The 10,998-nt window shown below is 40.8% G+C and overlaps 3 protein-coding genes across 3 annotated transcripts; 1 reads left to right on the forward strand and 2 right to left on the reverse strand.

Annotated features, from left to right (window-relative positions):
* Positions 1-113: 113 nt before the first annotated feature.
* Positions 114-3,999, reverse strand: si:ch73-281n10.2 (Non-histone chromosomal protein HMG-14A-like). The gene is made up of 6 exons (XM_018662090.2): positions 3,805-3,999; positions 2,655-2,684; positions 1,565-1,594; positions 1,403-1,441; positions 1,155-1,277; positions 114-1,034 (listed from the first exon to the last, which is right to left on the reverse strand). The coding sequence occupies exons 1-6, from the start codon at positions 3,817-3,819 to the stop codon at positions 966-968; spliced, it is 306 nt and encodes a 101-aa protein (XP_018517606.1). The 5' UTR covers positions 3,820-3,999; the 3' UTR covers positions 114-965.
* A 515-nt stretch (positions 4,000-4,514) lies between these two features.
* Positions 4,515-7,098, forward strand: get1 (guided entry of tail-anchored proteins factor 1). The gene is made up of 5 exons (XM_018662089.2): positions 4,515-4,674; positions 5,167-5,332; positions 6,047-6,114; positions 6,264-6,378; positions 6,659-7,098. The coding sequence occupies exons 1-5, from the start codon at positions 4,585-4,587 to the stop codon at positions 6,730-6,732; spliced, it is 513 nt and encodes a 170-aa protein (XP_018517605.1). The 5' UTR covers positions 4,515-4,584; the 3' UTR covers positions 6,733-7,098.
* A 47-nt stretch (positions 7,099-7,145) lies between these two features.
* Positions 7,146-10,146, reverse strand: LOC108873761 (lebercilin-like protein). Its single transcript, XM_051065516.1, has 8 exons — positions 10,002-10,146; positions 9,573-9,844; positions 9,076-9,318; positions 8,761-8,898; positions 8,358-8,427; positions 8,150-8,265; positions 7,812-8,007; positions 7,146-7,661 (listed from the first exon to the last, which is right to left on the reverse strand). Exons 1-8 carry the CDS (start codon positions 10,144-10,146, stop codon positions 7,303-7,305), a joined length of 1,539 nt encoding a protein of 512 aa, XP_050921473.1. The 3' UTR covers positions 7,146-7,302.
* Between the last annotated feature and the right edge of the window lie 852 nt (positions 10,147-10,998).

Genomic DNA, 10,998 nt, shown 5'->3' on the forward strand with positions numbered 1-10,998 from the left:
AAAAATATCAGTAATCGATTTATGGTAAGAAAAGGGAAACACCTGTTAATCACAGAATGGAATACACAGTAGGGTGTAATACTGCACATAGGTAATGAGAACCACTTAAACACTTAAGAGAAATTCCCACTTTAATTGGCATTTTATACCACTGATAACAAAGAAAACATTTTCTTTTTTTTCCTTTTTTCTTTTTCTTTTTTTAAAAAGGAAGAAACTGTACATTAGTAGAGAAATCCCAAAACCACGATGATACAACAACAGATTTGTGGCAAATACATTTTGTTGACTGAAGTGGAAATACAGTTATCCTAAAAGGATAAACACAGCAAGTATGATTGACTCTGTAATGCATTTTGTTTTGAGCCCAGCTGAGAATACGAATCAACTGCCCTCAAATGTACCATCACAGACTGCCAAAAAAAATAAAAAAATCAACATGATCGATTCCAGTACTAGTGAACATTATTAAAGTGAACGTTGTGAACAAGATGTTACTTAGCATAGAACACAACTCTCAAACTTCCAATCATCCTATTTTCTATCAAACACATAGCATCACGATGTATGAAATTCCAAAACAGTACAGGTTACAAAATCCCTCAAAATGCCACCTCAGGAATGTCTCAGGTAAACTCTCCCGGAACTGATCATCAAATTCCTGATATAGGCACGACTGCATGTCATGCAGAAAACTACAACCTAAAAGGCAAAAGAGAGACAGAGAAGAAACAAGTACAATGAAAGAAAAAAAACAAAAAACAAAACATACTCACGCAAACTTTCCCTTCACAGAAGCCATGAAATTGAATGAAATCTGTAGTATTTTTTTTAAATGCATCTCTGCAATCACATCCCTAAAAACACTGCTGTCTTAAGAAAATAGTAGATAAAAATATTCTCTGCATTGTACAAGAAAGGAGGTAAAGGAAGCATTGGCAACTGAGTTTTTGGGGGTTTCACTACTACTCTGCTGCTTTATCCTCCTCTTCAGCCTTGCCCTCCTTGTCGTCTGCCTCATCCGCTGCTGCGGCCTGTCGGAGGTTGGACAAAACATGCTTCATCATTTAGTTCTCTTTGAAAATTGCTCAAGTGCAAACAAAAGAGTGAATTTCACATGTGGCAAGAGTCACAAGGAGGCGAAGCTCTCATACCTCCTCAGCTTTGGCTTCTCCGTTTTCTGCAGGAGCCTCCTCTTTCTCTGCCTGAGGTTCTTCTTTCTTCTCCTCTGGCTTGGCCTTTGCTGCCTCTTTCACCTTCTTAGCCTTGGGAGTTGGCTGCCATGTCGAAAACAAACCACGCAGCATGAAATGCACAGTCACATGTAACCAATAGAAAATAAAACAGTGCATTTTAAGTGGATACAGTGCTCTTGTGCAATAACAGAATTTTTCCTTTTTACCTTTGTCTTTTCTGGCTCTGGTTTTGGCAGTGCCTCTTTCTGTAACACACACATACGTCAAAAAATTATGCATCACATTAGGCCAAAAAAATATCTATAGTTATAATAGAGTGCTGCTTTTATTAAGGTGACGTGGTTTTTGCTGGGCTTTGTAAAGCTTACCTCTGACAACCTTAGAGACTTTCTCCGTGGCTGAGGATTAAACATGTCACATAAAACAAGATGTTAATTCCATCATTTGAAAGTATTGACACACATAATACAGAGTCAGAGTCCACATAACACTTTTTCCCCATGCGATTAATGATGAAACAACTGTTACCCAATATGGGGTGGTGCCATCAGCACAAGAGAGAAGTAATGCAGCTTTATACACCAATATATGTGCATGACACATGGCTCAGCTGAAGGTCTGATTGAGTGCACCATGTAGAATAAATAACAGCCAGTAATAGGGAAAATAAATAAACAAGACTGTTTATAGAGCAGTTTAAAAAGTATATACAATCCTTACAACTCACTCAAATGCAGCAGTGTCTGAATTATATTTACAAACAATCAGAAGTGTGAAAAGGTTTCCTGTGAGTGTGAAAATTAAAATAGACAAACACACACAAAAAATCACAGAGGTGAAAACACACAGTAACATCCTTGACGGGAGAAATAAACAAAACTGTGTCATTTGCAAACTATCTTGATGAAACTAAGACTGAAAGTGAAGCTGCTTCCTTGTACTCTCATTCATTTTTTCTGCACAGCTCTACTTTATATTGTCTTCCTGGGGGCAAAAGGTGAAACATTGCATTGTGGGACTTGCAATATGTGGTGTTTATGCTATGGACCCTGAGTTAAGTGCATAATTGTAGTCTTGCAAGAATTATTTCTGAGTACCCTACAACTCAACTTAACAGTCAGGGCACTCATTTAAAAGGGCAATGAAGCAAATTGGGATCAGGCTGGGGTTGCATAGCGCCCCCTAGAGGCTGAGCAGTGCCAGAAAGTCAAAAGAGTGACCAGGTTATGATCCTAACCTGTGCATCAAATCCATCTAACACAGTTATCCTTACAGCCTCAGTTTCTCACTTGCAGCATTAAAACCGGGCTGCAATAAACTATGTAAGTGCCCATTCTGGATCAACCAGGCCCCTCCTCTTTGTCCTGACAGAAAATAGAACAAAATGTTCATTTTGGCATCAGTTTGGATGACACAGTCAGTTTGGGTCAGTCTAGGTGTCAAGACGTGAATACTAACCTCTGCAGTGGCATCTGCTTCACCGGTGGACTGTGAGAGACAGAGAAGGAGGAAAAAGAAATTAATAAGCTAAGAACAATTCATGAGTGAGCTAAAGTGGGTGTGTAATGCAAAGGGGGGATGGGCACCTCTCCCTCCCCTTAAGTCACAAAGACATTGTGCAATCTTAAAGTGGGGAGGGGAGTCTGACACGTTCCTAAATTGACTAAAATGGGTTAAGTCAGTTCGAGTGTATTCCGTGGCGCATCATTCATGAGACAGAAATGCTTTTTTGCTAAGCAGACATAGCTACTTTAAGAGGAAGAGGGGTGAACGGGGTCGCTCCATCTCCACATGCGCTTCCAAACATCCGTACAGTGAATCTGCTTTATGTTCCCAACGTGAGCAAACCTCGGGGTTATTCCATTAAAAAAAGACCTCTCCGACTTGACTATTATACAAGCTGCTGTTAAAACGGCCAGATGTGTCGCTGTCTTTTCGAGGAAACATCAGCTGCCATGACGCTCCTAAAGAAAAGACTGTACACCTCAAGGGTGACGCGCACCAGCGTTTTACAGTACGCGCAGACAGAGGTCAAAATCTCAACACCGTGAGGCTGGAATTACTCACATAACGAGTCGAAATACTCTAAGTGTAAATAACTCCCTAAATAGTAGCGCGTTCGAGCCAAATTAAGTTCAAATATCCAGCGGCAAATACGCAAGGAATTTCCTTGAAATGGCAACCTGTACATCGAGGGTGGTTACACCCCTTTGTTTGATCTCAGCACATAGAGAAGGCTAATTATTACTATTAAACCACAGCTAGAAATCTGTTTTAGCAACCGAATTACAGAGCAGTCGCGTTGGAGAGATCGTGCCATTCGCAAACTTGGTCGATGTAAAGACATGCTGCCACTGTACTAAGTAAAAAGGCGCCACTTCCCTGTATCAACAGGGTAGACACGACAGACCTGAGCGCAGCAAAGGTGGACTTCATGCATGCACATGGACACACTGTAGCAACAATTTCTATCATTACATTACAGCTCATGCAGTGTGAAAAGACACATTGTATCGAGATCAAAACGCAGCCATTTGCATTTAATGAATGTTAATAAATATACTGTAGCTATTTGTCAAAATTCCAGATTCTGCATATTTTAACTTACTTTCTTCCTTCCCATTGTTGCTTAGATTGTACGGCAGGGGTTTAAAAAAAGAACAACACAGCCTTTAACACTTCAAGAAACTAAATGAAATGTGAGTCAACCCTACACCTCTGTTGCCTACACCTCCAGTGCGATCTGTAACTTAACATAAACGTCCGACCAGTACCAGAACTAGCTCAAACCGGATTGGATCCCCCTCTCGGTATATTTTATCCCTTATCCTACCAACCCAACAGGAAGAGTAAACCCCCGCCCCTTGCTTCCAGTGATTGGCTTTGAGGTCGAAGCAGCATATTTTTGAACCATAACATCTTACCTGTGTGGGCAGGACTGTATGCCAATCAGTGAACCCAGCCAACTCTTACTTTTTAATCACGCGATTTTTTTATAGGGTGTGTGCAATACATTGGGAATGTAGAAAAAAACACGCATACGTTATGAGGTATTAAACACGACTGTGAATAAACATTATAATGCAGCCTTTTCCGGGTGTGATCTGTATTTGTTTATTTCACTATCAAAGCCTTAAAATATTAAAAAACATGCAGTCATTATGAGTAAATGCACACCCCTCTGAATCATATTTAACCACACTAGTAATGTGCTATCTAATAAACTTATTATATTAAATGAGTTTGTTTTAAATAGCTTTCGTTTACCTTCAGCTATTTACCAGCATAACCTGAATGGCCTAATTATTATGTAACTGCGCCGTGTACTCCAATAGCTCCACACACACAGCTGCAACAAGGAGGCTGACTGGAGGGAGGAGAGGAAAACATGGCGACCGGGTATGCGTGGTTCCTTGTGCTGGGGTCGGTTTTTCTGTGCAACCTCATGAAAACACTCCTGCCGACCATATCCTCTTTCGTAAGTATGGAGCTATTGTTAAAACGTTAAATGTTTGACTTAAAGGTGTAGGCTGAAGGCGTGTAATGATTGCTAAGTGTGTTAGCTCCGTCTTCACAGACAGCAGACCATTGTTGACTAGCTTAATTTGCTGTACAGCTAATGGATAATGCTACATGGGTGGGGTTTTCCTGGGAACCCGGGATATGTATTACAACTTATAAAGAGGTGGTCATTTTGTGCCGCATCGTTGTTCAAATGTATGGAGCCAATTGTAACGTTAGGCGATTGTGTAACTGTGTTTACACATTAGCATCAGTGCTAAAGTTAGCCTAGCATAATGCAAATCTGCTAAAACTCTGGGATAGTGGCTTTTATTGTCCAGGAGGAAAACATAAGAGCTGTGTGACTGAGCTTCTGCATCCATAATCAATAATATCCCACATTACGTATACACCCTGTCCCCCTGTTCTTTCATTAATAGTTGTTAATTTCTTTTTTTTTTTTTTCAAGCTCTCAAAGATGGTGCAGAAAGATGCTGAGCAGGAGAGTGAGATGAGGGCTGAGATTCAGGAGATGAAGAAGGAGCAGTCCTCCATCAGCATGATGGATGAGTTTGCGAGATATGCCAGACTGGAGCGCAAAATCAACAAGATGACAGACAAGCTGAAGACACATGGTGAGAAACCGTAGTAGTTTCTGACACTAAAAGGATAAATGATGGGCAGGAGCCCTAAAAATGAAGCTCAGTACATTAGCAACAGACTGGCTTTTAAAAGTTTTGATTACAAGCTCCATTTAAGGACATCAACATATAGTGACAGTATAGCATCTTTTCCTTTTGAAACACTAAGGATTATGTATGGTGATACACTGTCATGTCTCTAAACAGCACATTTTGTACCTTTCACACCTGTTCGTGTCTACTGCAGCAGATTCACACTTTAAAACCACCACGAGCAGGAAGTGGTGGTGGGTAGTGGGTGGGTGGGGGTTTGGATAAGATGCTTGGCTGAGAGCAGCTGCTGCCTTTTGCTGTCCCTCACCCCCTGCCTCAGGATCATCTCAGGTGCAGACAGGAAGTGGCTAAACAGAGTATCAGTGTTACACTCGTGTGCAGCAGATCATTTCAGCGTCGATGTTTCTTTCAAACTACACCCTGGCAGTTTCAGTCTCGTATGACCAATATGTGGTGCAGTGCCATACTCAATATGACTTTGATAAATTCTTCAACCATGTCGTCATGACCCCCAAACAGCTGACTCATAGTCCCTACCAAAATGGCAGCTCAATCTGATCAACAGGTGTAACTGGGGCAGTATAACTGAAGGCAACATTACTGCTAAAATCAATGTATTGTGTCTAACAGTTATATATTTCCTCCCTTTTGCAGTGAAATCAAGAACAGCACAACAAGCCAAAATGAAATGGGTGGTGAACATCGTCTTTTATATACTGCAGGTAAGTGGAGATTGTAAGTAGATGCATGCTATTTTAGTACTTTATTCTGACAGTTTTAAGAAATATAATGTTAGAGTTGACATCACTTCCATCATAACAATCTAATACCTATCGTGTATTATGTACCTGTATCTTTCTCTCTTCGTCAGGCTGCTCTGATGATCTCTTTGATATGGAAGTATTACTCTGATCCAGTGACAGTGGTCCCCAGTAGATGGATTGCCCCAGTGGAGCGCCTTGTGGCCTTCCCAACAGGAGTGGCAGGTAATCAAGATGTAGTTTATTGTCCCTTTGTCTTGGACTCAGAGTTACTGCCAACCAAAGTGGGCTTTTTTTGTATTTGATTAAATGTAAGACAATTTATTTACAAAAACAAGCAGGACGCCTCCAATAACACAATATAACACACACAATATAGTTTTTTCATCAACATAATTTAGATAATCACTTGGTCTCTATGTAAAATACAATATCATACTTTTCCTCTCTTCATCAAATCTAATCTACTTACTAATCCACTGACAGAGCTGTTCTCTCCTTTCAGGTGGAGTGGGAATCACATGCTGGTTGGTGGTTTGCAACAAAGTAGTAACACTCGGACTTCATGCCGTCAGCTAGGGATGAAAAGCTGTGATCATAAACATTAAACACATTGTTCTCCTAACTTATTGTTCAACATTTTGTTAATGAAAGGTACAGTTTTGTTCCATTATGATTATTTTTTTGTCAGCTGCTCCAGGTCAAAATGCAGTGCATTTTGGTGTCTCATTCTGCAACACAGTAATTTTGGTGTCATTTAATGTTGTGATGATAATTTTGTAAGTTAATTGTGAGAATGTTTTGATTCTATATTATTTTAAAATGTAATGGTTTGGAAATATTGAGGTGCCTTTTTTAAAATAAAAGATAACAAAGAAAAGCTTTGTTTTATTGTCACTTTACAAATTTGGGGTCGACCAATAAAACATGTCAGACCAATAAAAACATGTCAAGTTTTCTTTCAGTCAGACTAATTGATTAAAACATAAGATAAACCACAATGGATTGTGTGTAGTCAGAAAACAATTTATTCAAAGAAATGAAAAATATTAGCAACAAAAAACATGAGGAAATCCCAGTTCACTGCCACTTCAGCCAAACTTTATCCACATTGTTTTTGTGGCATCTTTTTATAGCAATAGTAAGTTCTCAAATCCCCTCACTGAGGACCTCCACCTTTGTCGGGTTCTTGGGGTTTTCCCAGGGACCCGTGTCCACACTGCTATATGCTGGTCTTCCACTGTGTAGGTTCTCAATAGTTTGTTTAAAGGTATAGCTGTGTTTGATTTTGGGGAGCTTGAATCCTTTTCTCACAGGTTCAGGTATATTCAGAGACTCTTCCAAAATGTGGGACACCTCACGTTCATGTTCCTCTGTTTTCTGCTCTTCTAACACCAGCAGGGCATCTGATTCCTGTGATACCTCTGATACCTCCTTTTCTTCTGCACTGTCCCTCTCATTTTGATGTTCTGGGCTCTTCTCTGAACAACTGTTTTGCTCACTAGTGTCTGAAAACAAATATTTGTACTTTGTCTTGTTTGCACATCCTGAAGAGAGTTGTTGGTGGATAAATACCACTTTGGTATTTTTATTTCAAACTACTTGGCTTTGTGTGTTATAAAAATATGATGCATATCTGGCATTAATCAAGTGCTCACCTGCATATATCTCAGTATCCTCATGACGATTCTCCTCTGATGTGACACATGCAGGATCCTCTGTCTCTGTGTTCTCTGTTTCTAAAGACTCCTGCACTGGATTGTAACAACCCTGAATCTCCTCTGACGTGATGTCTGCAGGATCCTCTGTTGCTGGATTTTCAATTTCTAAAAACTCTGGCACTGGATCATAACACTGAAATGACACACAGGCTTGATTAGTATGAGTGCTAAATTAGAGATTTGGGTGATGAAGCAAATGCATAAATGACAAAAGAATATAGATCTGAAAAGTCAAAAACTCTAAAAATACACTAAGCAATATTTCAATCATGCACCAAGTTCAGAGAGTTCTGCTCCTCCAGCCTCTCACGAGTCTCTAACTCGAAATGACTTGCAGCCTCAGTGGGAGGAAGGACAAATCCATTCGTTTGAACCAACTTGCTTTGACTGCCTGTAAATCAGGACTGAGTTTCAGACAAAAACCCACTACGTGGCAGCAAGTCAGAGATGAGTTGGAGTTCTTTCTATAAAATATTTTTCTACCTTTTTTGGTCGATGCTTTTAGGAATCTGTGGGAGTAAATATTGCAGGTCTCTCGTTCTCTCTCTCTATCCTGTGAGGAGGGAAACAAAAAATGTAGTGAACTCACAGTCTGATTGATTTGAAAATCTATGCCTGTAAAATGTTTATGTAGAATAGTAACAAAGATTTGTAATGTTTAGTTTTTTTCAGTATCATCTGAGACCACCGATCATTAAACCCTCAGAATCAGTGGTTCACTAATGGACGGTCGTCTGTGGAAAATATTGATCCAGACATCTTAACCCAATTATCCCATAAATGCTTAGTCTGACTTTAATTTGGAAATGATGGGATTCAAAACTTGGTGGTCCTGCTCGTTCTATAATCCCTAGCAATGACTAGAGAGCAGCTCTTTTCAACTCACTTGAATTTCTGTGGTTAGCTGATATATCTGCTCTTGTAGAAAGCAGGAAATCTTTCTTGCCTCATTGATCTTTTTCTTTTCAGCGGCTAACTGGCGATTGAACGAGGCTTGGCACAGTTCAAGATTCTTCTCCAAGTCCTAGAATACAGAAGGAGAAAATGAACAAAGGAATAAAATCACTCCTGTTCCTATTTATATCACCAGTGTTACCATCTGCTTTTTTGGGCTTTCAACCACAGATGCTGCCAGATATGAGCTCTGGTGAATGAGACGCTGGACTCCCACACACACACACTCCACCCAGCCTCTCCATACCAGTATCCTCTTGTCCTTCTCCTGCAGCTGGGCAGTGGCTTGGGCCAGCTTGAGGGTGAGCTCCTCCCTCTCCAGAAGGCTGTGATCCTGGCTGAGTAGCTGCAGGTGCTGGAGAGCAGCCTCTGTATTCCGCAACTTATTTTCCGTGGCCTGTAGCTGCCTTGCCAGTTGGTCACGGCAGGCACGGGTGTCACGGAGCAGCCCCTGCAGGACTCTGGCCTCGTTGTTGTGCTTGGTGAGGATCTGGGAACAGGGATGATGTTGAAATAATTTGAGGAATTGGAGAATTATGAGGAATAAGAGGAGATGAACCAGTGAGTAGGTTTTGAAATTTGGACAACACACAGCAGTAGAACGCATGGTGCACGCAGATAAAAGCATTCCAACATTTATGGATGGGTTTTTGTCTTTGTGGCTTCCTGTGCACACAATGATCTGGCAATGATTCCAATCTGACTGAGCAGGGGGGGACACCAGAGGGACATAAACCAACCAACCTGTGAAATGCTGCCCTCAGTGTCTTGGAAGTGCTGCAGTGCCACCATGTGGCGATGCTGGAGCCTCTTCAGCAGCTTGTTCTCAGTGTGGGCATCACTCAGCTGCTGCTGCAGATCCCACACCTGGCTCTTCAAATCCCTGATGCGGTTCAAGTTGGCAGACTGGATCCTCTGCTTTGGAACCTGCAGGGGTTTGATCTGAGGCAGCTTCAGGACATGGCAGTGTGCGGCATAGTTTGTCTTCTGTTTGTAGGCACCTTGGGATTTTTTACCTGGAGAGGGGGAAAAGTATTAATTCATGACATCATTCCTACTACACACCTGTGAAATCAGGTTAAATAAAATACCTTTCTTCCTCCCAGGATGATTTTAATCCTTGCCACTTCTCAGACGACTCGGCCTCTGAGGCCTCGTCTGTGAGTGAGTCACCTTGATCCTCACAGTCAGGTAAGTACTGTGAACACAGTTTAAAGGGAATGGACCACCTGGAGGTGTCAGTGCTGCAGCTCACAGCGTCACTGTCCCTCTTGTGAGCCAAGGCCTGCTGCATCAGCCTCTGCTGTCTGTCACTCATCACTTCTTTTACAGGCTTTTTCACAGAGGGAAAGAAACACAAGCCTTAATTAAACTACATAAAAGTTTAAGTAACCATATTTAAACCATATATGATAAAAACAAATGCAGCTTTTTAGCTAAAGATTTGCAAAGAAATCTGCTTATAAAAGGCCTGCATAAAGAAAAAAACAAAACAAAAAAACAAGCCAGATAAATGTTGATTCTTAAAACTTTCCTTCACCTTCAGCTTAACTGGTGTGTTCTGAAAAACGGGAGCTTCATACCTTTCTTGCTTTTGAGGGGAGCGATCTGCATCCAGGTTGTAAATATTTAGTTAATAAATGAGTGAATCAATGGTTGCTAGGGGCCTTTTTGTGTAGATGCTTCTACGGTTGTCATGGTAACTAGTGGAACAATGATGGAAGTCCGGAAAAAAATCCCTAAAGTCAATAAAATATGTGAGCTCATATGTCTATAGATTAGACTGTATGTTTGTATAAGATGCGCTCAATTTTATTTTCAGTGTCCACATATATTTTGAATGATGGTGTATGTAGGCCACATCATTTCTACTTTTTAAACATTTTGAAAAGTACACATTCTCAGTCATTAGTTTCGTTCTCATCATTGGTTTCGGCAGCTTTGATTAATATTCTCGATTATTTACACGTAAAGATGTTTTTACTTTGTTTTGACCAGGACAAAGAGACGGAGAGAGTGGAACCGCAGGGTCGCATTGTCCCAGTTTCACAACAGCATTTCCCCTTTTGTTGTATTTCGGGGATCCTAACCGAGGACTCTGAACAGGTCCGAGTGCTGGCGTTTGGAAACCAAAGACTTACAGCCTATAGTGCTGGTCAGTGCTATTTCT

Source organism: Lates calcarifer, linkage group LG21 (assembly GCF_001640805.2).
Source record: "Lates calcarifer isolate ASB-BC8 linkage group LG21, TLL_Latcal_v3, whole genome shotgun sequence".
Classification (NCBI taxonomy): domain Eukaryota; kingdom Metazoa; phylum Chordata; class Actinopteri; family Centropomidae; genus Lates; species Lates calcarifer.

Excerpts from the sequence above, each read along its gene's own strand:
- si:ch73-281n10.2 (XM_018662090.2), bottom strand. Across the intron at positions 1,595-2,654 it reads AAGCAGATGCCACTGCAGAG|CCACGGAGAAAGTCTCTAAG; the intron begins GTTAGTATTCAC and ends TTTAATCCTCAG. Across the intron at positions 1,278-1,402 it reads CAGAGCCAGAAAAGACAAAG|CCAACTCCCAAGGCTAAGAA; the intron begins GTAAAAAGGAAA and ends TCGACATGGCAG.
- get1 (XM_018662089.2), top strand. The coding sequence starts at position 4,585 with ATGGCGACCGGGTATGCGTGGTTCCTTGTGCTGGGGTCGGTTTTTCTG. Across the intron at positions 4,675-5,166 it reads TGCCGACCATATCCTCTTTC|CTCTCAAAGATGGTGCAGAA; the intron begins GTAAGTATGGAG and ends TTTTTTTTCAAG. Across the intron at positions 6,115-6,263 it reads TCGTCTTTTATATACTGCAG|GCTGCTCTGATGATCTCTTT; the intron begins GTAAGTGGAGAT and ends TCTCTTCGTCAG.
- LOC108873761 (XM_051065516.1), bottom strand. The coding sequence starts at position 10,146 with ATGAGTGACAGACAGCAGAGGCTGATGCAGCAGGCCTTGGCTCACAAG. Across the intron at positions 9,319-9,572 it reads CTGAGGGCAGCATTTCACAG|ATCCTCACCAAGCACAACAA; the intron begins GTTGGTTGGTTT and ends CCCTGTTCCCAG. Across the intron at positions 8,008-8,149 it reads AGCAGAACTCTCTGAACTTG|TGTTATGATCCAGTGCCAGA; the intron begins GTGCATGATTGA and ends GTGTCATTTCAG.